General features: G+C 37.7%; 1 protein-coding gene across 6 annotated transcripts in view; it reads right to left on the reverse strand.

The window, feature by feature from the left end:
- The window catches only part of PEX1 (peroxisomal biogenesis factor 1), a 75783-nt gene that overhangs the window by 43245 nt on the left and 6250 nt on the right, over positions 1-26288 (reverse strand). For 3 of the 6 annotated variants that reach the window (XR_009008788.1, XM_057549673.1, XM_057549671.1), the window contains exons 3-10: positions 24761-24844; positions 19312-19426; positions 18447-19213; positions 16653-16772; positions 3349-3472; positions 3014-3117; positions 2029-2111; positions 385-547 (exon numbers count right to left, since the gene is read on the reverse strand). Coding sequence is in view for 5 of the 6 variants with exons in the window: in XM_057549673.1 (XP_057405656.1) it covers positions 385-547; positions 2029-2111; positions 3014-3117; positions 3349-3472; positions 16653-16772; positions 18447-19213; positions 19312-19426; positions 24761-24844 (1560 nt within the window). In the remaining variant the exon portion in view is untranslated. The remainder of the gene's footprint in view (positions 1-384; positions 548-2028; positions 2112-3013; positions 3118-3348; positions 3473-16652; positions 16773-18446; positions 19214-19311; positions 19427-24760; positions 24845-26288) is intronic. The other 3 variants (XM_007195780.3, XM_057549672.1, XM_057549674.1) reach the window with 3 other exon arrangements.

Genomic DNA, 26288 nt, shown 5'->3' on the forward strand with positions numbered 1-26288 from the left:
GTATGGGTTGGCCAAAAAGTTCGTTCGGGTTTTTCCATACGATATTATGGAAAGAATAATAGACCACGACCAAGTGGGATTTATTACAGATTTGCAAGGCTGGTTGAACATTTGAAAATCAATCAACCTTATTAACATCCTACCAACATCCTAAAAAAGAAAATTCATACAATCATATCAATTGATATAGAAAAAGTGCAGGAAGACCATCACCTTATTCATCACCATGTTCCCAATATCTAACAGCAGGCACTCAAAAATATTAGTGAATGAATGAATGCTTTCCATATCTGGTATCAACAACCCTATATAATAGATGATCAAAACCCAAAGAGGAATTAAAAATTGCTAATTAGTGAAAATGAGCACATTTTAACCACATACCTTTCCTCCCGTGAGTAAAAGGGCTCCATTTCTAAGCCCTGCCACAAGGGCCATCAGCTGCCGAGACAAAGGGCGTCCTAGGAGGCTATGAGTGATGTGCTCCACGGAGGAGACGCCTAAGGAGTTCACTCCTCTGCAAACATGTAAATTGCATGATAAAACACTGAAACAGGGTAAAATCTAGTTATAAAAAATTCTGAAACTTTTCTTCCCAGGCTACTTAATGAGTTAATAAAGAGTAAAATCTTAAAAATGCTCCCTTACTTGAAAGTAAAATGAATTAGTGCCAAATCTGAGTCACAGATTTTAAAACTATTTTTATTACTTTCAAACATGTGCAGTAACTAAAAGTTTTGCCCTAATAGTACTCCTTAAGGAATTTGTCTTACTGCATACAAATATCCCCCTGAAAATGATTTCTGGTTTGTCATCCAACATTATCATAAATGAGTGCTTTTCAAGTGTTAGCATAATTGAAGACTTATTTCCTCTTAACCGTCATTTTTGAAATCCAGTTTCAATCTGTAGATTATACAAATATGAACTTTGACCTACTTCCTAACTCTGCCAGTTTATTTCTGATAATAAATATCATAAATTCCTAAAATTAGTCTGAACCGAAGAGATTTTACTTTATACTTGAATATTATGCCACATTTAAGCATTGTTACTTTATAGTTTAATCCTTTTACTAAAACATTTATAGACTATACTATTACAGGAAATCAAATCACTACTACTATATCTACTAAAGGCCTCTGTGAAGAATTCTAAGAAGTAATGTTTATGTGAGATTCTTTTTTTTTTTTTTTTTTTAATTTTATTTATTTATTTATTTATTTATTTATTTTTGGCTGTGCTGGGTCTTCGGTTCGTGCGAGGGCTTTCTCTAGTTGCGGCAAGTGGGGGCCACTCTTCATCGCGGTGCGGGGACCGCTCTTCATCGCGGTGCGCGGGCCTTTCACTATCGCGGCCCCTCCCGTTGCGGGGCACAGGCTCCAGACGCGCAGGCTCAGCAGCTGTGGCTCACGGGCCCAGCTGCTCCGTGGCATGTGGGATCTTCCCAGACCAGGGCTCGAACCCGTGTCTCCTGCATTAGCAGGCAGATTCTCAACCACTGCGCCACCAGGGAAGCCCTATGTGAGATTCTTATACTGTATTAAGAGCTAAAGAAATTGAGGAGGTTCTTTTCAGATTTGTTTGTCTTAAAGTTGAGGAAAACACTAATAACCCCAATCAGTACATCAGTAAGACAGTGAAGGAATAACTTAATTTGAAATATTTTTAAACATTCAACTAATGTTTTTGGATTTAACTTTTAAAATTAATTTATTAATTTTAAAGGATTATTGTTTTATTCAAGCATGTATGATCCAGGTCATATCTAGTTGGCTCTCTTTTCACAAATCAAATCTCAAAGTAAAATTTCTAATAAGTTCCAGACTTTTAGTTATCTAAGAAGAGAAGGCAAATTACTAAGCCAGCTGTGAAAACAGAAACAATCCTTGAAAAAAATATTTACTATTGCATTAGTAAGACTAGTCAATGATATTAACATCTAATTTAACATTTACACATAAAAGCCCTGGCAAAGATAATGTCAAACATGTGTCTAAACATGCTAGTTTGGCCATAACTTCTTACCCCAAGCAGTTCAGCTTTAAAAAAGGAAGCATAAAGTCAATTTCCTCACTGTTTTCTTCTTTTACCATAGGATCCAGAAGGACCTATAGTAGCAAGGAAAAATCAATTTTACATTTCAAAGTTATACCTTTAGCCTGTTTTTCTTGGGTCCCAGGAAACTGAATTGCTGATTCTGTTACACCAGAGAGAAAAGATATATTGTACATGCAAGATTATAACTTAAAATAGCCCTAACAATAATAATTTACTCATCCAAGGAATATAAATATTTATGGTTAACAAGCAGTAAAGAATGTCATCTTCTTAATAGAGTTTACAGATATATCTTTATTTGCAATTTTGATTTGTGTCACATTTATTTCTTTTCACAATCTTAAATTTGTATCTTCTCTGAATGGTATTCCTTAAATTATATTTCAAAAGTAGACAAATAATGTCTAATTTCAAACCACTGAAATTCTAAATGACTAGAGAATCTTTAATTCTATAAGGACAAGAGTGAATATCTTAACCAAGACATAATATTCTAAAAGGAGCACTTTAAAAATATTTCTGGAAGAAAAGTGATCTGATAATATTTGTGAAGAGTTGAGAAATAAAGAACTGACAAAATAACACGGGTTGTGCAGCAAAACTGCAAATAAAACTATGAATTAAAAAAATTAACCCCCTAAGCTAAGTTTTCATTTATTTCAGTACTAGAAGATTTTAAAATCATGATCCACTTGCTAGTTAACACGATCAATTCTATTCTTAAAACTTAATTGTGTGGAGGCATCAATTTCAAATTTAGGATAAATCAACAATTTGTTTAGATAAGTTAAAGAGATTATAGAATAAAATATTTTAAATCAAGTTATTCCTTACTCTTATCATTCAAGTTTCTAATACACTTTAGGATGCAAGGTAACAGGTAAATTCATACTTTAGAATCAATCACATGTGAAAATATTATTTCATTAAATATTCAATAGCATGTAATTACTTCTATTGTCATCTTCTGTAGCAGATTGGTACTCAACAGAAAAAGAGTTTCTTCTTTTTCCTTTTCCCAAGAATGAACTATATTCAGAGAAAACTCCTTCAACCCTATTAAAAGGAAGGTAATAAATGTAGTTAGTACTGAAGCTGAGATGAAATAACTTAAAATTTAAATTTATTTAAATTTAAACAGAGGCATTCTTTGATACATAAAATCTACTGTTTAATTATCATTATTAGGTTTCCTGTTCATACATATCACAAGTTGGAAAAACAATGAAAAATTTTCTGACTTCTCTAATAGGAAAAATATTGAAATAACAAATAAAATATACTCACCATCTTTCATTTCCAACTTAATATATTCTTCCTTTGATACTATCAGAGGAAGTGTTGTAGTAGTAGACTGCTGTAGCCATGAATAGAACACAGTTTTTATGTCTTCTTCACTTATGTCTTTAGGCTGCCAGAGGAAAGGAAAGAACAGTAATGATATTCTAATACATGAACTTAACCTTAACATTCTTATTTTAACACCTTATCTTGCCAATAAAATGATGTTCATTAAGCACAGATTCGGGATTTGACATTACGAGTACAGCACAGCCTGAAGAAACATTTACACAAGTGGCAAAGTTTTAAATGCTCCTTTTCTCTATGCCCAGTGATACACACACCATAATCTAGCTCACTTGATAACCATTCCAGTCCCATTCTCCCTTGCCTCCCTGTACTGTAGAGCAAACTCTACAGTGGGAGAGCAAACTCCTCTACTCCCAGCTTGGAACTGTGTGTGCATGCATGTGGCTGCACTCTGGCCAATGCTTTACAATCAGCAATCCATGGGAAGGCCTTCTCTTCCTAATTAAAAGGTAGAGAAACCTTGCAAGGAGAAGAATTTTGCTTTGTGCCTTTCCTTCTGCTCCTAAGAATGCAGACGTGATGCCTATTACTACTGCAAATGTCTTGCATCTAAGAGGAGGAGAGGCAAAGGCTAAAGATGGCAGAAGAAAAAGACCAAAGGAGCCTAGATCCTTGGTTACATGTTTTAACCCCTTTGAGCTCCTCCAAACTTCTCTGCGCATGAGAAAAATAAACGTTTTATATGTTAGTGCCACTTTCTTTCTTTTTTTCTGTTAAGATGGCCGATGCACTCAACAAGTAGAGTGTTAATAAATTGTTCAAAAGGTAGTAAGAAATTATGAGAAAAACACTGCTAATTTTTGATGCTTTTAGATTAACATTATTAAGTTTTAAAAATCTATTTGAAGTTAAAAAGGGAATAACAAAAATTCATATATGAAAGATAATTAATATTGCCTAGGAAAATAAACCTCTATTCCACCATTTCTCAACTGGTCCATTTCTGTTATCTCTCTTCATTCAGAGTCAAGCTTAGATTCACTGATTAAGCTCAGTTGAGAATATGCTTACCACCAAAAGCAAGCTAAACTAAGAAAAGGCATCATTTTCCCATTCTTAAAAATCACAGAAATAGTCAGTTACTTCTTTGAATATTATTGGGCAATGGGATTAAAGACCTAAAGGAAGTCATAAAATGAAAATGAAAACTATTTAAAATCAAAACTTTTAGGATCTGAAAGCAACTCATAGTTCCTCTAGAATCAAACATCCTTCAGTGGTTGAGAATCCGCTTGCCAATGCAGAGGACAGGGGTTCGAGCCCTGGTCTGGGAAGATCCCACATGCCGCGGAGCAACTAGGCCCGTGAGCCACAACTACTGAGCCTGCGCGTCTGGAGCCTGTGCTCCACAACAAGAGAGGCTGTGACAGTGAGAGGCCCGTGCACCGCGATGAAGAGTGGCCCCCGCTTGCCGCAACTAGAGAAAGCCCTCGCACAGAAATGAAGACCCAACACAGCCAAAAATAAATAAATAAATAAATAAATAAATAAATAAATAATAAAAATAAAGGAATTCCGAGTCAGCTCTACCCACCACCAGAGCCTCCCATCAAGCCTCTTAGATAGCCTCAACCACCAGAGGGCAGACAGCAGAAGCAAGATAAACTACAATCCTGCAGCCTATGGACCAAAAACCACAGTTACAGAAAGAGAGACAAGATGAAAAGGCAGAGGGCTATGTACCAGATGAAGGAACAAGAAAAAAACCCAGAAAAACAACTAAATGAAGTGGAGATAGGCAACCTTCCAGAAAAAGAATTCAGAATAATGATAGTGAAGATGATTCAGGACCTTGGAATAAGAATGGAGGCAAAGATTGAGAAGATGCAAGAAATGATTAACAAAGACCTAGAAGAATTAAAGAACAAACAAACATTGATGACCAATACAATAACTGAAATGAAAACTACACTAGAAGGAATCAATAGCAGAATAACTGAGGCAGAAGAACGGATAAGTGACCTGGAAGACACAATGGTGGAATTCACTGCTGCGGAACAGACTAAAGAAAAAAGAATGAAAAGAAATGAAGACAGCCTAAGAGACCTCTGGGACAACATTAAACACAACAACATTCGCATTATAGGGGTCCCAGAAGGTGAAGAGAGAGAGAAAGGACCAGAGAAAATATTTGAAGAGATTATAGTCGAAAACTTCCCTAACATGGGAAAGGAAATAGTCACCCAAGTCCAGGAAGCACAGAGAGTCCCATACAGGATAAACCCAAGGAGAAACACGCCGAGACACATAGTAGTCAAAGTGGCAAAAATTAAAGACAAAGAAAAATTATTGAAAGCAGCAAGGGAAAAACGACAAATAACATACAAGGGAACTCCCATAAGGGTAACAGCTGATTTCTCAGCAGAAACTCTGCAAGCCAGAAGGGAGTGGCATGATATACTTAAAGTGATGAAAGGGAAGAACCTACAACCAAGATTACTCCATCTGGCAAGGATCTCATTTAGATTTGATGGAGAAATCAAAAGCTTTACAGACAAGCAAAAGCTAAGAGAATTCAGCACCACCAAACCAGCTCTACAACACATGCTAAAGGAACTTCTCTAAGTGGGAAACACAAGAGAAGAAAAGGACCTACAAAAACAAACCCAAAACAATTAAGAAAATGGTCATAGGAACATACATATCGATAATTACCTTAAACGTGAATGGATTAAATGCCCCAACCAAAAGACATAGACTGGCTGAATGGATACAAAAACAAGACCCATATATATGCTGTCTACAAGAGACCCACTTTAGACCTAGGGACACATACAGACTGAAAGTGAGGGGATTGAAAAAGATATTCCATGCAAATGGAAATCAAAAGAAAGCTGGAGTAGCTATACTCATATCAGATAAAATAGACTTTAAAATAAAGAATGTTACAAGAGACAAGGAAGGACACTACATAATGATCAAGGGATCAATCCAAGAAGAAGATATAACAATTATAAATATATATGCACCCAACATAGGAGCACCTCAATACATAAGGCAACTGCTAACAGCTATAAAAGAGGAAATTGACAGTAACACAATCATAGTGGGGGACTTTAACACCTCACTTACACCAATGGACAGATCAGCCAAAATGAAAATAAATAAGGAAAGGAGCTGTTACAGTGGAGGATTACTGGACTGAATGTCAATATTATGACATAGTATGAGTGTGTTTCATGTTTGGTAATTGCAATCATTGTTGCTTTTGTTGTGGTCATCCATGTACAATGCTTGGTGTCAGTCTATTTATCTCTTGTAAAAATAAAATACAGTGTGTGTGTGTGAAAAAAAAATAAAATAAAATAAAGGAATTCCTTAAAAAAAAAAAAGCGTATGTCACTTTATAAAAAAAAAAAAAATCCTTAAGTCCTAAGTGATATGATCAGCCCAGAGAGACCTTCCAAGGTCATAAAGCTTCCACTAAAGTATGCAACTCAGGACAGGAAAGAAATTCAGTAGTAATATTCCATTCCTGACACCAGAAAAAAACAAAAAACCAAAAAAACAATGAGCAGTGGCTAATTATTTTCGTACATAAGACCTAAATTTTGAAAAAAAATACCAAGATCAATAACTGAGGTAAAAGTAGAGCTCCTGTAAATTAAAAAAAGAAAACTTAAAAAAAGTCAAGAGCCATGGAAGTTCCCTGTTCCAAAGACTTTTATAATATGGTCTACATGTTTAAAGATTTCTTAAGAATATCAAGGTAATATATATAGAAAGCAAAATATCTGACTTTGAAAATCCTGGAGTTATCAAGACAATGTTAAATTTCCTTCACATATTTTTTAAAAAGATACTGAGCAACTAGACAGAGACAATATGGTGGAGTAGAAGGACTTGAGCTCACCTTCCTCTCAAGGAAACACCCATATCACAACTGTTATATAACCATCTAGAAAAAAGACTCAAACCTACCAAAAAAGATATCTATACCCAAAGACAAAGAAGAAGCCACAACAAGATGGTACCAGGGGTGCTTTTGCAATATACTCAAATCCCATACCCACTGGGTAGGCGAGCCACAAACTGGAAAATAATTATATTGCAGAGGTTCTCCCACAGGAGAGAGAGTTCTGAGCCCCACGTCAGGCTGCCTAGCCTGGGGGTCTGGCATTGGGAGGAGGAGCCACCAGAGTACTTGGCTTTGAAGGCCAGTGGGGCTTAAATGCAGGAGCTCCACAGGACTGGGGGAAACAGAGACTCTACTCTTGGAGGGTGCACACCAGGTTTCACATGCACTGGGACCCAGGGCAAAACAGTGACACCATGGGAACCTGGGTCAGACCTACCTGCGGGTCTCAGAGAGTTTCCTGGGGAGGTGGGGGGTTGGCTGTGGCTCACTTTGGGGGCAAGGACACTGGTGGCAGAGGCCCCAGGGAATATTCATGGCATGAGCTCTCCCAGAGGTCACCTTTTGGCACTGAGACCTGGCCTCACCCAACAGCCTGCAGGCTCCACTGCTGGGACGCCTCAGGCCAAACAACCGACAGGGTGGGAACATAGCCACACCCATGAGCAGAGAGGCTGCCTAAAGTCTTCCTGAGCCCACAGCCATCTCTAAACACACCTCTTGACACAGCCCTGCCCACTAGAGGGACAAAATCCAGCTACACCCACCAGGGGGCAGGCACTAGTCCCTCCCACCAGGAAGCCTGCAGAAGCCCATGGACCAACCTCACCCACCAGGGGGCAGACATCAGAAACAAGAAGAACTACAATCCTGTAGCCTGAGGAACAGAGACCATAAACACAGAAAATTAGAAAATATGACACAGCAGAGAAACCTGTTCCAGACAAAGGAAAAAGATAAAACCCCAGAAGAACAACTAAGTGAAGTGGAGATAGGCAATATACCTGAAAAAGAATTCAGAGTAATGATAGTAAAGATGATCCAAAATCTCGAAAAAAGAATAGAGGCACAGACTGAGAGGGTACAAGTAATGATTAACAAAGAGCTAGAAGCTTGAAAAAACAAATAGATGTACAATACAATAACTGAAATGAAAAATACACTAGAAAGAATCAATAGCAGAATAAATGAGGCAGAAGAATGAACAAGTGAGCTGGAAGACAGATTGGAGGAAATCACTGCCGCGGAGCAGAATAAAGAAAAAAGAATGAAGAGAAATGAGGACAGTCTAAGGACCTCTGGGACAACATTAAAAGCACCAACATTCACATTATAGGGGTCCCAGAAGGAGGAGAGAGAAAGGGCCTGAGAAAATATTTGAAGAGATAATAGCTGAAAACTTTCTTAACTAATGGGAAAGGAAACACTCACTCAAGTCCACAAAGCACAGAGTCCCAGGCAGAATAAACCCAAGCAGGAACACACCGAGACACATGTTAATCAAATTGACAACATTTAAAGACAAAGAGAAAATATTAAAAGCAACAAGGGGGGGCTTTCCTGGTGGCGCAGTGGTTGAGAGTCTGCCTGCCAAGGCAGGGGACACGGGTTCGAGCCCTGGTCTGGGAGGATCCCACATGCTGCGGAGCGACTAGGTCCGTGCGCCACAACTACTGAGCCTGCGCGTCTGGAGCCTGTGCTCCGCAACAAGAGAGGCCGCGATGGTGAGAGGCCCGTGCACGGCGATGAAGAGTGGCCCCCGCTTGCCACAACTAGAGAGAGACTTTGCACAGAAACGAAGACCCAACACAGCCATAAATAAATAAATTAATTAATTAATAAAAGCAACAAGGGGAAAGCAACAAATAACATACAAGGGCATCCTCATAAGGTTATCAGCTGATTTTTCAGCAGAAACTCTGTAGGCCAGAAGGCAGTGGCACAATATATTTAAAATGATGAAAGGGAAAAACCTACAACCAAGAACACTCTACCCAGCAAGGTTCTTGTTCAGATTTGATGGAGAAATCAGAAGTTTTACAGACAAGCAAAAGCTTAGAGAATTCAGCACCACCAAATCAGCTTTACAACAAATGCTCAAGGAACTTCTCTAGATGGAAAAGAAAAGGCCACAACTAGAAACAAGAAAATTATAAATAGGATAGCTCAACGGTAAAGGCAAACATAGAGCAAAGGTAGGGAATCATCCACATACAAACATGATACCAGAACCAGCAATCATGAGAAGAGGAGAGCACAAATGCAGGATATTGAAAATTCATTTGAAATTAAGAGACCAGCAACTGAAAACAATCTTGTATATATATATATTGCTATATCAAAACCTCACGGGAACTGCAAACCAAAAATCTACAATAGATACGCACAAAAAAAGAAAAAGCAATCCAAACACAACACTAAAGATAGTTATCAAATCACAAGAGAACAAAAGAGGAAAGGAAGAAAAAAGACCTACAAAAACAAATCCAAAACAATTAACAAAATGGCAATAAGGACATACATATTGACAATTACCTTAAATGTACTGATAAATGGATTAAACGCTCCAACCAAAAGACACAGACTGGCTGAATGGATACAAATACAAGACCTGTATATATGCTGTCTACAAGAGACCCACTTCAGATCTAGGGACACATACAGACTGAAAGTGAGGGGATGGAAAAAGGCATTCCACGCAAATGGAAATCAAAAGAAAGCTGGAGTAGTAATACTCATATCAGACAAAATAGACTTTAAAATAAAGACAAAAGAGACAAAGAAGGACACTACATTAATGATCAAAGGATCAATCCAAGAAGAAGATATAACAATTGTAAATATATATGTACCCAACACAGAAGCACCTCAATACATAAGGCAAATAATAATAGCCATAAAAGGAGAAATTGACAGTACCACAATAATAGTGAGGAACTTTAACAGCCCACTTTCATCAATGGACAGATCATCCAGACACAAAATCAATAAGGAAACACAGGCCTTAAATGACACATTAGACCAGATGGACTTAATTGATATTTATAGACCTTCCATCCAAAAGCAGCAGAATACACAATCTTTTCAAGTGCACATGGAACATTCTCCAGGATTGAGCACATGCTGGGCCACAAAGCAAGGCTCAGTAAATTTAAGAAAATTGAAATCATATCAAGCATCTTTTCCACCACAATGCTATGAGATTAGAACTACAAGAAAATAACTGTAAAAAACACAAACACATGGAGGCTAAACAATATGCTACTAAACAACAAATGGATCACTGAAAAAAATCAAAGAGGAAATAAAAAAATACCTAGAGACAAATGAAAACAAAAGCATGACAATCCAAAACTTACGGGATGCAGCAAAAGCAGTTCTAAGAGGGAAGTTTATGGCAATACAATCCTACCTTGGAAACAAGAAATATCTCAAAAAAACTACCTAACGTGACACCTAAAGCAACTAGAGAAAGAACAACAAACAAAACCCAAAGTTAGTAGAAGGAAAAAAACCATAAAGAGCAGAGCAGAAGTGAAATAGAGACAAAGAAAACAACAGAAAAGATCAATGAAACTAAAACTGGTTCTTTGAAAAGATAAACAAAAATGATAAATCTTTAGTCAGACTCATCAAGAAAAAAAAGGAGGGCTCAAATCAATAAAATAAGAAATGAAAAAGAAGTTACAATGGACACCACAGCAATACAAAGGATCGTAAGAGACTACTACAAGCAACTATACACCAATAAAATGGACAATCTAGAAGAAATGGACAAATTCTTAGAAAGGTACAATCGGCTAAGACTGAACCAGGAAGAAATAGAAAATATGAACAGACCAGTCACAAGTACTGAAATTTAAACTGTGATTTAAAAACTTCCAACAAACAAAAGTTGAGGACCAGATGGCTTCACAGGCAAATTCTATCAAACATTTAGAGAAGAGTTAACACTTATCCTTCTGTAACTATTTCAAAAGGTTGCAGAGGAAGGAAAACTCCCAAACTCATTCTATGAGGCTACCATCACCCTCATACCAAAACCAAAGATATCACAAGAAAAGAAAATTGCAGGTTAGTATCACTGATGAACACAGATGCAATAGTCTTCCACAAAACACTAGCAAACTGAATTCAACAATACATTAAAAGGATCATACACCATGATCAAGTGGGATTTATCTCAGGGACGTAAGGAATTTTCAATATCCACAAATCAATCAGTGTGACAGACCACATTAACAAATTGAAAAATAAAAAACATATGATCATCTCAATGGATGCAGAAAAAGCTTTTGACAAAATTCAACACCCATGTATGATAAAAACTCTCCAGAAAGTGGGCACAGAGGGAACCTACCTCAAAATAATAAAGGCTATATATGACAAACCCACAGCTAACATCGTAATCAATGGTGAAAAGCTGAAAGCATTTCCTCTAAGATCCCAAACAAGACAAGGATGCCCAGTCTAGCCATTTTTTTTTTCAACATAGTTCTGAAAGTCCTAGCCATGGCAATCAGAAAGGAAAAAGAAAAGGAAACCAAATTGGAAAAGAAGTAAAACTGTTGCAGAAGACATGATACTATACATAGAAAATCCTAAAGAGGCTACCAGAAAACTACTAGAGTTCACCAATGAATTTGGTAAAGTTGTAGGATACAAAATTAATACACAGAAATCTCTTATATTTCTATACACTAAAAACAAAAGATCAGAAGGAGAAATTAAGGAAACAATCCCATTTACCATAGGAATAAACACACCTAAGGAGACAAAAGACCTCTGTTCTGAAAACTGTAAGACACTGATGAAGGAAATCGAAGATGACACAACCAGATAGAAAGATATACCACGTTCTTGGACTGGAAGAGTCAATATTGTCAAAATGACTACACTACTCAAGGCAATATACAGATTCAATGCAATCCCTATTAAATTACCAATGGCATTTTTCACAGAAGTAGAACAAAAAATTTTTAAATTTGTATGGAAACACAAAAGACCCCAAATAGACAAAGCAATCCTGAGAAAGAAAAATGGAGCTGGAGGAATCAGGCTCCCTGACTTCCGACTATAACACAAAGCTACGATAATCAAAACAGTATGGTACTGGCACAAAAACAGAAATATAGATCAATGGAACAGGATAGAATGCCCAGAAATAAACCCACGCACCTATGGTCAATTAACCTATGACAAAGGAGACAAGAATATACAATGGAGAAAAAACAGTCTCTTCAATAAGTGGTGCTGGGAAAACTAAACAGCTACATATAAAAGAATGAAACTAGACATTCTCTAACACCATACATAAAAATAAAGTCAAAATGGATTAAAAAGCTATATGTAAGGTTGGACACTATAAAATTCTTAGAGGAAAACATAGGGAGAACACTCTCTGACATAAATCGCAGCAATATCTTTTTGAATCCACTTCCTAGAGTAATGAAAATAAAAACAAAAATGGGGCCTAATTAAACTTAAAAGCTTTTGCACATCAAAGGAAACCATAAACAAAACAAAAAGACAACGCACAGAATGAGAGAAAATATTTGCAAGTGATGCGACCCACAAGGGATTAATCTTCAAAACACACAAACAGCCCATGCAGCTCAATATCAAAAAAAAACCCAAAAAAACAAAAAAAACCACCAACCCAATCAAAAAATGAGTAGAAAAGATCTAAATAGACCTTTCTCCGAAGACGACATACAGGTGGCCAAAAAGTACATAAAAAAGTGGTCAACATCACTATGAGAGACATGCAAATCAAAATTACAATGAGGTATCACCTCACATTGGTCAAAAGAGCCATCATCAAAAAGTCTACAAACAATGAATGCTGGAGACGGTGCTGAGAAAAGGGAACCCTCCTACACTGTTGGTGTGAATGTAAATTCGTACAACCATTGTGGAGAACATATGGAGGTTCCTTAAAACCTCCATAAAAATAGAACTACCATACGATCCAGCAATCCCACCCACTCCTGGGCATATATCCAGACAAAACCCTAATTTGAAAAGATACATGCACCCCAATGTTCACTGTAGCACTATTTACAATAGCCAAGACATGGAAGCAACCTAAATGTCCATCGACAGAGCAATGAATAAAGAAGATGTGGTATATATATACAATGGAATATATTTAAAAAGCCATAAAAAAGAATGAAATAATGCCATTGCAGCAACATGGATGGACCTAGAGATTATCATACTAAGTGACGTAAGTCAGACAGAGAAAGACAAATATCATATGATATCACTTATATGTGGAATCTAATAAAATGATACAAATGAACTTATTTACAAAACAGAAACAGACTCACACACTTCCAAAACAAACTTATGGTTACCAAGGGAAAGGTGGGGTGGGGGATAAATTAGGAGTTTGGCATTAACATATATGCACTACTATATATAAAATAGATAATCCACAAGGACCTACTGTATAGCACAGGGAACTCTACTCAATATTCTGTTATAACCTATATGGGAAAAGAATCTGAAAAAGAATGGATATATGTATATGTATAACTGAATCGCTTTGCTATACATCTGAAACTAACAAAACATTGTAAATCAACTATACTCTAATATAAAATAAAAATTAAAAAACAGCCTCTTCAATAAGTGGTGCTGGGAAAATTGGACAGGTACATGTAAAAGTATGAAATTAGAACACTCCCTGACACCATACACAAAAATAAACTCAAAATGGATTAAAGACCTAAGTGTAAGGCCAGACACTATCAAACTCTTAGAGGAAAACATAGGCAGAACACTCTATGACATAAATCACAGCAAGATCCTTTTTGACCCAGCTTCTAGAGAAATGGAAATAAAAACACAAATAAACAAATGGGATCTAATGAAACTTAAAAGCTTTTGCACAGCAAAGGAAACCATAAACAAGACCAAAAGACAACCCTCAGAATGGGAGAAAATATTTGCAAATGAAGCAACTGACAAAGGATTAATCTCCAAGATTTACAAGCAGCTCATGCAGCTCAATAACAAAAAAACAAACAACCCAATCCAAAAATGGGCACAAGACCTAAATAGACATTTCTCCAAAGAAGATATACAGATTGCCAACAGACACATGAAAGAATGCTCAACATCATTAATCATTAGAGAAATGCAAATCAAAACTACAATGAGGTATCATCTCACACCGGTCAGAATGGCCATCATCAAAAAATCTAGAAACAATAAATGCTGGAGAGGGTGTGGAGAAAAGGGAACCCTCTTGCACGGTTGGTGGGAATGTAAATTGATACAGCCACTATGGAGAACAGTATGGAGGTTCCTTAAAAAACTAAAAATAGAACTACCATACGACCCAGCAATCCCACTACTGGGCATATACCCTGAGAAAACCATAATTCAAAAAGAGTCATGTACCACAATGTTCACTGCAGCACTATTTACAAAAGCCAGGACATGGAAGCAACCTAAGTGTCCATCGACAGATGAATGGATAAAGAAGATGTGGCACATATATACAATGGAATATTACTCAGCCATAAAAAGAAATGAAATGGAGGTATTTGTAATGAGGTGGATGGAGTTAGAGTCTGTCATACAGAGTGAAGTAAGTCAGAAAGAGAAAAACAAATACAGTATGCTAACACATATATATGGAATCTAAGGAAAAAAAAAAAAGGTCATGAAGAACCTAGTGGCAAGACGGGAATAAAGACAGACCTACTAGAGAATGGACTGAGGATATGGGGAGGGGGAGGGGTGAGATGTGACAGGGTGAGAGAGTGGCATGGACATATATACACTACCAAATGTAAAATAGATAGCTAGTGGGAAGCAGATGCATAGCACAGGGAGATCAGCTCAGTGCTTTGTGACCACCTAGAGGGGTGGGATAGGGAGGGTGGGAGGGAGGGAGATGACAGAGGGAAGAGATATGCGAACATATGTATATGTATAACTGATTCACTTTGTTATAAAGCAGAAACTAACACACCATTGTAAAGCAATTATACTCCAATAAAGATGTTTAAGAAAAAAAACAAAACCCTAAGATCAATAACCAAAAAGTTGAAAGAAAACTACAAATCACTGTATACTGTTCAGCCAATGTGTTAAATGCTCAGTTGCATACTATTATGGAAATGGCATTTATTCTATTTGTTTTCTTCTTCTCTAGTCAGAAAATATAAGCTATCTTACCTGGGGTTTCATCAAGTAGAAAGAGCTGTTAAAATGGTTATATAATGACCCTGACATAATGACCATCGATATCCAGAGGATCCAGAAGTATCACTTGAATTATCAGAGAAGGATTAAATCATGTCTGGAATTTTTTAAACATATAATAATTTTCCTGTATTATAATTCTCTGAGAACTGGTAATCTAAACTGGTACAGATGATGATATCCTATTAAAAAGATTTTAAAGTTAAGTTCCATACCTCATTTCCTGACCATATCAGTTTCTACTAAATTAACAGTGTTGAAAAGTAAAACAATCTAGCTCTTTTATGCTGCAATGTTAATACTGAAACAACATGTGAGAATTTTTTTAAAGATTACCCAGATGTAGAAAAATATCAATCTTTTAAAAGCCAAATTATCCATATTTGCATTGGCACAATATATACGTGTGTTGCTTATTAAAGACTTCTTGGTTTCTCAAAAAGTTAAACATAGAATTGCCATATGACCCAGCTATTCAACTCCTAGGTAAGTACCCAAAAGAACTGAAAGCAGGGACTCAAACAAATACTTGTATATAAACATCCACAGCAGCACTATTCACAATAGTTAAAAAAGCAGAAATAACCCAAGTGTCCATCAACAGATGAATGGATAAACAAAATGTGGTATATACATACAATGGAATATTATTTAGCCATAAATAGGAATGAAGTTCTGATATATGCTATAGTGTGGATGAACCCTGAAAACACGTTAAATGAAATAAGCAAGACACAAAGGGCAAATATTGTATGATTCCACTTACATATAAGATCTAGAATAAGTAAATTCACAGAGACTGAATACAGATGAGAGGTTACCAGGAACTGGGGGAGGGAAAGATGGGGAGTGATGGCTTAACGGGCACAGAGTTTCTGCTTGGGGTGATGGAAAAGTTTTGGAAATAGATAGTGGTGATGATTTCACAACATTATAAATGTACTTAATGCCACTGAACTGCACACTTAAAAATGGTTATAATAGCATTTTATCTTATATATATTTTACCACAATAAAATAAAAAGAAAAAAAGACTTCCTTGCCCTTCTAGCATAAAGGAGTACAATTATTATTACTTAACTAAAGCAACTAGAAATTTTACAACACATGTAAAACTGTGATGTAACATTAAATCTGAACTCACTAAGTTTTCTCTAGGTTGTAATTTTAGAAATCTTGGAATTTTAGGGGTAATTTCCACTGGAGTTATTCTGACTACTGCGTGCATTTCTATATTTAGTCTCTTTCTCAGGTCATCTGGAATCTGAAATATATAAAAATAAATTTAAAATATAAATACGTTAAAAGCTTGATTAAGAAATAGTCCATAGCATAAATACTGATGTGAACTTCTATCAATTCAGGCGAACGATAGACGCTATCATGATTCATAGTATAACCAGATGGGCGTTCAGGTACTGTTATAACACAAACATGTCAATTTTTCCCCTACATTTGTTTCTTTTAACATCCTCTTCAGAAGGTGATCAGTTTTGATCTATCCAGTCAAGCCTGAGTACCTGAGTACCTGATGGCAGCTACTGCCACTCCTCACTGGTCATTCTCCCAACCTTTAAAGCAGAATGGGAAGTGCAGGCTCCTCACTGCCATCTTACCTGGTCTCCAGGACTTGACCATTATCCCTTTTTCACCCTGTCCTCACCATGTAATATCAAGGAAATAATGGTATTTCCTGCCTAATGGCAGAACCATTAACAGAAAGAGAAAAGTCATAGTAAGTTCAGTGTTAGACAATTTGATTTTGAAGATGCAGTGGGATCTTCTTAAGTAAGAGATTAAAGCTAACAGAAAATATGAGGCATCGTTGGAGCTTTAGAAAATGATGTAGGCTGAGAGATTAAAATTTTGTAAGTCGCCTACATAAAGGTCATAGGTAAAACTGTGAAAGAAATCTACAAAGGAGACTCCCTTTCCTTCCCATTGTTCTTCCCTGTCCAAACAATTTCCTCCCTTCTCACCCTGAAGTTTCATTTCACAATCGTTCAAAATTAGGTTCAAATAAAGGGGGTCGGTGACTCATTTCATATAAAATTCGTGTTAATATTTGAGGCCAAGGACTTCCCTGGCAGTCCAGTGACTAAAACTTCACCTTCCAATGCAGGGGGTGTGGATTCGATCCCTGGTCGGGGAGCTAGGATCCCACATGCCTTGTGGCCAAAAAACCAAAACATAAAACAGAAGCAATATTGTAACAAATTCAATAAAGACTTTAAAAATGGTCTGCATCAAAAAAAAAAAATCTTTAAAAAAACTATATTTGAGGCCAAGATGAGAAGGTGAAACGCTAGTTGCTCTACTTTGCTCTCCAACACACACAAGTTAAAGAGCCAATACCAGCAGGGTAAGGACCTTCTGGGTACATTTGAATCCAGGTCATCTCACGTAGTGGGTCTCTCCCTACACTGGGCATTTCCCCCAATACATAACAAGTCCTTCCTTTATTTTCAAGAACTTGGAAACACATCTTCTGCAGGCATTAAAGATGTGAGGCTTTGTAGGGCACTCCATTCAAAGCATGAACTCAAGAGTCAGCCTGCCTGGGTTTGAATCCTAGTTCTACTTACTAGCTAATAACCCCAGGCAAATAATTTTGACCTCTCTGGGCCTGTACCAATCTTAGCTTATGCCTGTCCAAGTTTACTTAGCCAGGAAGTATACAAACCCTACCCAAACAAGGACTTTACCCTGCAACCAGAAATGTGTCCCTGCAGGAACTTTAGATACTATTTATTATACTGGTTTTCAATTTGTATATAAAATATTACTTTAGTTCATAATTTGGGGAAGTTCAAGCAACATAAAATTATTTCCTCCCTAATTATAAGATTTATACTAACCCATTTGCTGTACACCAGAAATTAACACAACACCGTAAATCAACTATACTTCAATTAAAAAAAAAAAGATTTATACTAACCCAAACTTTCCCAAGATGAAGAGCTTCTAAGTTTTTGGTGTATTTAATGGCATTCTCCAATTCCTCAAGTCCATTCCAGACTACCTTTAGCACACAGGCATTGCCACCTTCTTGACTATGGTCTGGGCTACTCTGTTTTTGATCTAGTGGTTCTGACATCTGCTTCTCTTTTTCAGGTGACAGGACATTTTGCTTCGTTTTACTTTGCTGTTGCTTTGGAGAAAGTAGTTTAACTAGTTTTCCATAGGTCACAGTAAAGCTGGGCTCCACATCAAAATATTCCTGGTCCCATGGAAATACATGAATGGCGTAATGTTTGTGAAACAGAGAAGTTGCTGATGCATTACATATGCTGGGAGGCTGAGATTTGCATACTCTGAAAATATTGTTCAGAGGAACAACTTTTGACTGCATAGTTTTAAACGCATTGATTTCAGTTACCCCCCAGGAGGTGTCTTGTTTCTTCTCAGACCCAAAAGAAAAAATGCTTCCCATCACAGTCCATAAGCTTGGTATTAAGGATGAGTCAACTGTATCCTCTGAATCTGTTTCTTTAGACCCAGCGACTCCTACAGTATTTGACTGAAGTTGCTTGGTTCGAAGTTCTCTTGTCAATCCTTTTTGGTCTCCTCCATAATTATGAAATTTTCCATGTGCATTATCTGCTTTTGAAAACGTATTCTCTTTGGCTTCGTGGGTCTTTGGCTGAATAAGGAGTCTGCTATCAGTTTCCAGCCTTCCATAAGGAGCAGCTGGTATTAGTGCAACTGTGTAGAAAATAAAGGTCATTAGTGTGCATTTACCTCTGCTTTGGATTCAATGCTACTGTGAAGAGTATGATGGAAAATATTACAATGGCACCTACCAATCCGGATAAATATGTAAGTTTGCTGATCAACCCAAACAGGAAAAATGGCTTTTGGAAAAACTATTCGAATTTGATCTAGAAGATGCTGTTCAAGGGAAGCAGCATGCAGCTCCTAGAACCAATAAACAAAAAGATCAATTCACTTTACATTTTATCTATTCCAGGCCTAGTAAGGAAATCTCAACTCATTCTTATAAATCAAACCAACTCAGAACATATAATGCCAGTCACAGAAGAGAAATCTAAAGACACTGACATGTTAGAGGATCAGATCAAGATGGCGAAGGAGTAGGACAGGGAGCTCACCTTCTCCCACAAATACATCAAAAATACATCTAATGGGGCTTCCCTGGTGGCGCAGTGGTTGAGAGTCTGCCTGCCGGTGCAGGGGACACGGGTTCGAGCCCTGGTCTGGGAAGATCCCACATGCTGCGGAGCGGCTGGGCCCGTGAGCCACAACTGCTGAGCCTGCGCGTCTGGAGCCTGTGCTCCGCGGCGGGAGAGGCCGCGATGGTGAGAGGCCCGCGCACCGCGATGAAGAGTGGCCCCCGCTTGCCGCAGCTGGGGAGAGCCCTCGCACAGAAACGAAGACCCAACACAGCCATAAATAAATAAAAAAAAAAAAAAAAAAAAAAAATACATCTAACATGTGGAACGGTTCTCACAGAATATCTAGTGAACGCTGGCAGAACACCGCAGATTTCCAAAAGGGCAAGAAAATCTCCAAGTAACTGTGTAGGACAAAAGAATAAAGAAAAAAAAAAAAAGAGAGAAAGGAATTGTGACAAGACCTGCACTCCCAGGAGGGAACTGGGAAAGGTTTCCACACCCTGGGAAGTCCCCTCACTGGTGGGGAGATCAGCTGGGACAGAGGGGGAGCTTCAGAGCCACGGAGGAGAGCGCAGCAACCAGTTTGCAGAAGGCAAAGCGGAGAGATTCCCGCACAGACGGTCAGCGCGCTGCCCAGCACTCCCCAGCCTGAGATGCTTGTCCGCTGGGGCAGATGGGGGCTGGGTGCTGAGGCCTGGGCTTTGGAGGTCAGACCTAGGCAGAGGACTGGGGTTGGCTGCATGGAGACAGCCTGAGGGGGGCTAGGGTGTGGTGCACCAAAACCGAGGGAGTACAGGAATAAGCCTGGGCCCGCCAGAGAGGTAAGGCGCCATTGTTGGGGGGCGTGCAAGGAGAGGGGCAGGACTACCACTGGAGCTTCTTTCTCCATATGCGCACTCTCAGGCAGCAGGGTACAGCCTACGTGAGCTCGGGGGGCGGGTACAAGCTGCCACTGCCATCTTGGTCTGCAGAGGCAGGTGCAGACTGCTGCCGCCACCAAGTGTCCCACAACTGGGCACCAACCACTGCCCCTCCCCTCCTGGGAGCGTGCACGGGCCACGCACCTGCACACCCCCTATCAAGGGGATAATGGCCAGCGCACGCTGAGGAAAGAGACGGCAAGCACCCAAACCAAAAACAGCCGTCATGCCAAAAAAATATTAAACCCACACAAGCTATGCAGGGATGCTTCCGCATATAAATAGCCCTCCAAGACTAGAGTAGATAAGTGTTTCTCCTAAACTCACAGAGTAAGAGAAATATAAGCAAAATGAAGAAGCAGAGGAAACGTTCCCAGTTGAAAGACCAAGAGAATTCCCTTGAAGGAATAAACAAGGAAACAGACCTCTTCAGTCTAACAGACACTGACTTCAAAAGGAAGTAATGAAAATACTGAAGGAATTAAGAAAGGCTAGAGACAGAAATGCAGATTACTGTAAAAAGGAAATAGAAACTATAAGGAGGAGCCAAGACAAATTAGAAAATTCATTTGCCGAGACAAAAGCTGAGCTAAAGGCAATGAATAGCAGAATGAATAATGCAGAAGAAAGAATAAGTGATCTGGAAGACAGAATAATGGAAATTACCCAATTAAAACAGCAGACAGACAGCCTAATGAAAAAAAATGAAAGCAATATTAGAGACTTATAATATAAAGCATCTCAATCTACGCATAATAGAGATTCCAGAAGAAGAAAGAGAAAAGGGGACTGAAAATGTATTTGAAGAAATTATGGCTGAAAACTTCTGAAACCTAAAGAAGGAAACAGATACCCCAATACAGGAAGCACAGAAACAAGACGGACCCAAACAGACCTACACCAAGACATATTATAATAAAATGGCAAAAGTTAAAGATGAAGAAAGGATTCTAAAGGCAGCAAGAGAAAAACAAAGAGTTAATTACAAGGAAACCTCCATAAGGCTATTAGCTGATTTCTCTACAAAAACACTGCAGGCCAGAAAGGAGTGGCAAAATATATTCAAAGTCTTGAAAGGGAAAAATCTGCCATCTAGAATATCCTACCCAGCAAGATTATCATTTAGAATAGAAAGAAAAATAAAGAATCTTTCAGACAAGCAAAAACTAAAATAATACAGCAATACTAAACCTATCCTAAAAGAAATATTAAAAGATCTTTTCTAAATAGAAAAGAAGAAGACATAGGAAGGAAGAAATCATGACTGGAAAATAAACCACTTAAATTAGCCAGTATATAGATCAAAAAGAGGAAAAAAAAAAAAAACCCTGTCTGTGAAAGTGATGATAAATACAAGGGACAGCAAAAGGATAAACATGAAGATGTAAAAAAGGACATCAACAAAAATACAGATTCTTTTTTTTTTTTTTTTTAGAATGTGTTTGAGCCTATATGACTATCAGTCTTAAGCAAGCAGATATAGGAAGGGGTTAACATACTTGAAAAACAGGGCAACCACAAATCAAAAACATACAATTGGGCTTCCCTGGTGGCGCAGTGGTTGAGAATCTGCCTGCCAATGCAGGGGACACGGGTTCGAGCCCTGGTCTGGGAAGATCCCACATGCCGCGGAGCAACTGGGCCCGTGGGCCACAATTGCTGAGCCTGCGCATCTGGAGCCTGTGCTCCGCAACAAGAGGGGCTGCGATGGTGAGAGGCCCGCGCACCGCGATGAAGAGTGGTCCCCACTTGCCACAACTAGAGAAAGCCCTTGCAGAGAAATGAAGACCCAACACAGTTATAAATAAATAAATAAATAAAGGACGTGAATTTCTTTAAAAAAAAAAAAACATACAATAGATTCACAAAAACAAAAAGAAAAGGACACAGACATAAAATAAAAGGAAATCATCAAACCACAAAAGGAAAAATAAAAAGGAAGAAGAAGCAAAGAATCAACTGAAAAACAAGGTTTAATATGGCAATAAATAACATATGTATCACTAATTACCTTAAATGTCAGTGGACGAAATGCTCCAATCAAAAGGCACAGAGTCGCAGACGGGATTAAAAAACAAGAGCCTACAATATGCTGCCTACAAAAGACCCACCTTAGGGCAAAGGACACACAGAGATTGAAAGTGAAGGGGATGGAAAAAGATATTTCGTGCAAAAGGAAATGAAAATAAAGTGGGGGTCACAATACTCATATCAGACAAAACAGACGTTAAAGCAAAGGCTATAAGGAAAGATAAAGAAGGAAACAATATAATGACAAAAGGATCAAAACAAGAAGAGGATTTTTACACTTGTCAGCATATATGCACCCAGTATAGGAGCACCAAATACATAAAATAAATTCTAACAGACATAAAGGGAGAAATTGATGGGAATACAATAATAGTAAGAGACTTTAACACCCCCTCACATCAATGGACAGATCTTCCAGTCAGAAAATCAATAAGGCAACAGACTTTATGCAATCCCTATCAAATTACCCATGACATTTTTCACAGAACTAGAATAATCCAAAAATTTATATGGAACCATGAAAGACCCAGAATTGCCAACACAATCCTGAGGGGGTAAAAAAGAAAAAAGCAGGAGGCATAACTCTCCCAGACTTCAGACAATACTACAAAACTACAGTAATCAAAAGTGTGGTATTGGTATAAAAACAGACATACAGATCAATGGAACAGAATAGAGAGCCCAGAAATAAACCCACACACCTATGGTCAATTAATCTTTGACAAAGGAGGAAAGAATATAAAATGGGAAAAAGACAGTCTCTTTAGTCAGTGGTGCTGGGAAAGTTGGACAGCTGCATGTAAATCAATGAAGTTAGAACACACCCTCACACCATGCACAAAAATAAACTCAAAATTGCTTAAAGACTTAAACATGACACCATAAAACTAGAAGAGAGCATAGGCAAAACATTATCTGACTAAATTGTATCAGTGTTTTCTTAGGTCAGTCTCCCAAGACAATAGAAATAAAAACAAAAATAAACAAATGGGACCTAATCAAACTTACATGCTTTTGTACAGCAAAAGAAACCATAAAGAAAACGAAAAGACAACCTACAGAATGGGAAAAAATTTTTGCAAATGATGCAACAGACAAGGGCTTAATCTCCAAAATATACAAACAGCTCATACAACTCAACAACAACAAAAAAATAACCCCTCCGAAAAATAGGCAGAAGACCTAAATAGACATTTCTCCAAAGACATACAGATGGCCAGTAGGCACATGAAAAGATGCTCAACATCACTAATTATTAGAGAAATGCAAATCAAAACTACAATTAGGTATACCACCTCTAACTGGTCAGAATGGCCGTCATGAAAAAGTCTACAAATAACAAATGCTGGAGAGGATGTGGAGAAAAGGGAACCCACTACACTGTTGGTGGGAATATAAGTTGGTGCACTCACTATGGAAAACAGTCTGGAGAGTCCTCAGAAAACTAAAAATAGAACCATATGATCCAGCCATCCCACTCCTGGGCATATACCCAGACAAAACTATAATTCAAAAAGATACATGCACCCCAATGTTCACAGCAGCACTATTCACTATAGTCAGGACATGGGAACAACCTAAATGTCCATCGACAGATGAACTGATAAAGAAGATGTGGTACATATACACAATGGAATACTACTCAGCCATAAAAAAGAACAAAATAATGCCACATGCAGCAACATGGATGCAACGAGAAATTATCATACTAAGTGAAGTAAGTCAGAAAGAGAAAGACAAATACCATATGATATCACTTATATGTGGAATCTAAAACATGGTGCAAATGAACCTATCTACAAAATAGAAACAGACTCACAGACATAGAGAACAGACTTGTGGTTGCCAAGGGGGAAGGGGGAGGGAGAGGGATGGACTGGGAGTTTGGGGTTGGTAGATGCAAACTATTACACTTAGAATGGATAAACAACAAGGTTGTACTGTATAGCACAGGGGACTATATCCAATCTGCTGAGATCAACCGTAATGGAAAAGAACACAAAAAAAGAATGTATATATGTGTATAACTGCATTGCTTTGCTGTACAGCAGAAACTAGCACAAGATTGTAAATCAACTATACTTTAATTAAAAAAAAAAAAAGACACTGATACTTTGAAATAGTTTAACCTTAAACTGGGATAGTTCTCATTTTGTTTTCTTTACCAGTATCTCCCAATCATCTGCTGAGAGGGGTTCCACCTCAACTTGTTGACAAGACACCACATGGGAACAAGGCTTGAGAAACACCTGGAAAAAATTAAAGTACAAAACTACTATTAAAAGCCTTTTTTATATCCCTAGAAAATAAGTTCTCTCTTTAGCTATGTAATTAATTTTGTGTGTGTGTGTGTGTTTGTGTGTAGTCCTTAGGTAGGCCCTAAGGCCTGATATACTCAGCATTTTAGAAAAAATTATTTCACAACTAATTATAAAATAAAGGAAAATACATTCTAGCACAATATAAGTTTTAAAAAATAATATAAAATAAAGATAGCCATTTAAAGAAAAGAAATGTAAGTTTAAAAATGCAAGAAAAAGCAATGATGTCATGAAGTCATGGCTTGATCTTGTATATAAATACTATTATTTCTAGAAGTTCTGCAATTTAGTTTTATAACTAACTTCAAGCCATGCTGCTTCTGGAAAAGTAAAAAACACACTGAAATAGAGATCAGAACCAATTATTTTGAAGCATAATCATGCACAGCTAAAAGTATAGTAAAACAAATATCCCCTCATTCTAGTCTATAGATACACAGGAAATCCTAGTGTCTCTCAAGAATTTGGAATTCACCCTCTTACTTTCTTTCCTCTTCTATGGGCATTTCTGGGGATTAGAGGAGTAAAATCCAAAGGCACTGAGCATTAAATGCTCCTTCTCTGCCTTTTGTGGATTGGAGCAGACTTTCCCCAAGTGCCTCACCTGTTCCTCAGTTACTTCCCTCAGTACCTCCCATATACCCTACTTGAAAGGTGTGACTCTGAGGAAGCACAAAACAAGAAGCTATCATCCTGGCCAAACCAGTCCACTTTCTGTTCCTATCAGTGATTGTTTGGGAGACAGTGCCTTAGTGGTGGTGTTAACAATACAGAGAATGTGCAGAAAATCGGATAGAAGTTCACTTTGAAGCAAATGGGAATTAAAAACAAGCAGGACTGTTCAAGGTGCTGATAAAGACATCAAGATCAGGAATAGGAAGTTGATGCTTCCCATAGGCAAGTGCCATATACTCAAAGAGAGCAGATCTCTAGGCTTGCTATGCAATCCTGGGCAAAATAGTCCATCTCCCTAGGTTTGCAGAGCAAGGCACCAAAGTTAGTGATTTCTAAGGTCACTATGCTGCTCAAGTTTTCAGATTCTAGCAAAAATTTAAGGTAAGCAAAAGACTAGTGCTAGGCCTATGGATTTCTCATCAGTGGCCTATTCTCATTATCAGAAACATGCATGAAAAAAATTAGTCTGTGTTCAAAACAAGTTAAAAAGATGTGATATTCTTCAGTATTCTTGTGAGAAACTGGTAATAGAAAGCAATTTAGCCCCATCTATGGATCAAATTTTTAAATGTGCAGTGCCCTAGACTTGGCAATTCAATTTTTAATATTTATTTCACTTCATACATATACAGACATGTTCAATGTATACTGTCTGTAATATGTGGAAAGGAACTCTGATATAGTTTGTGGGGGAAAA

The sequence above is a fragment of the Balaenoptera acutorostrata genome, chromosome 7, assembly GCF_949987535.1.
Source record: "Balaenoptera acutorostrata chromosome 7, mBalAcu1.1, whole genome shotgun sequence".
NCBI lineage: Eukaryota > Metazoa > Chordata > Mammalia > Artiodactyla > Balaenopteridae > Balaenoptera > Balaenoptera acutorostrata.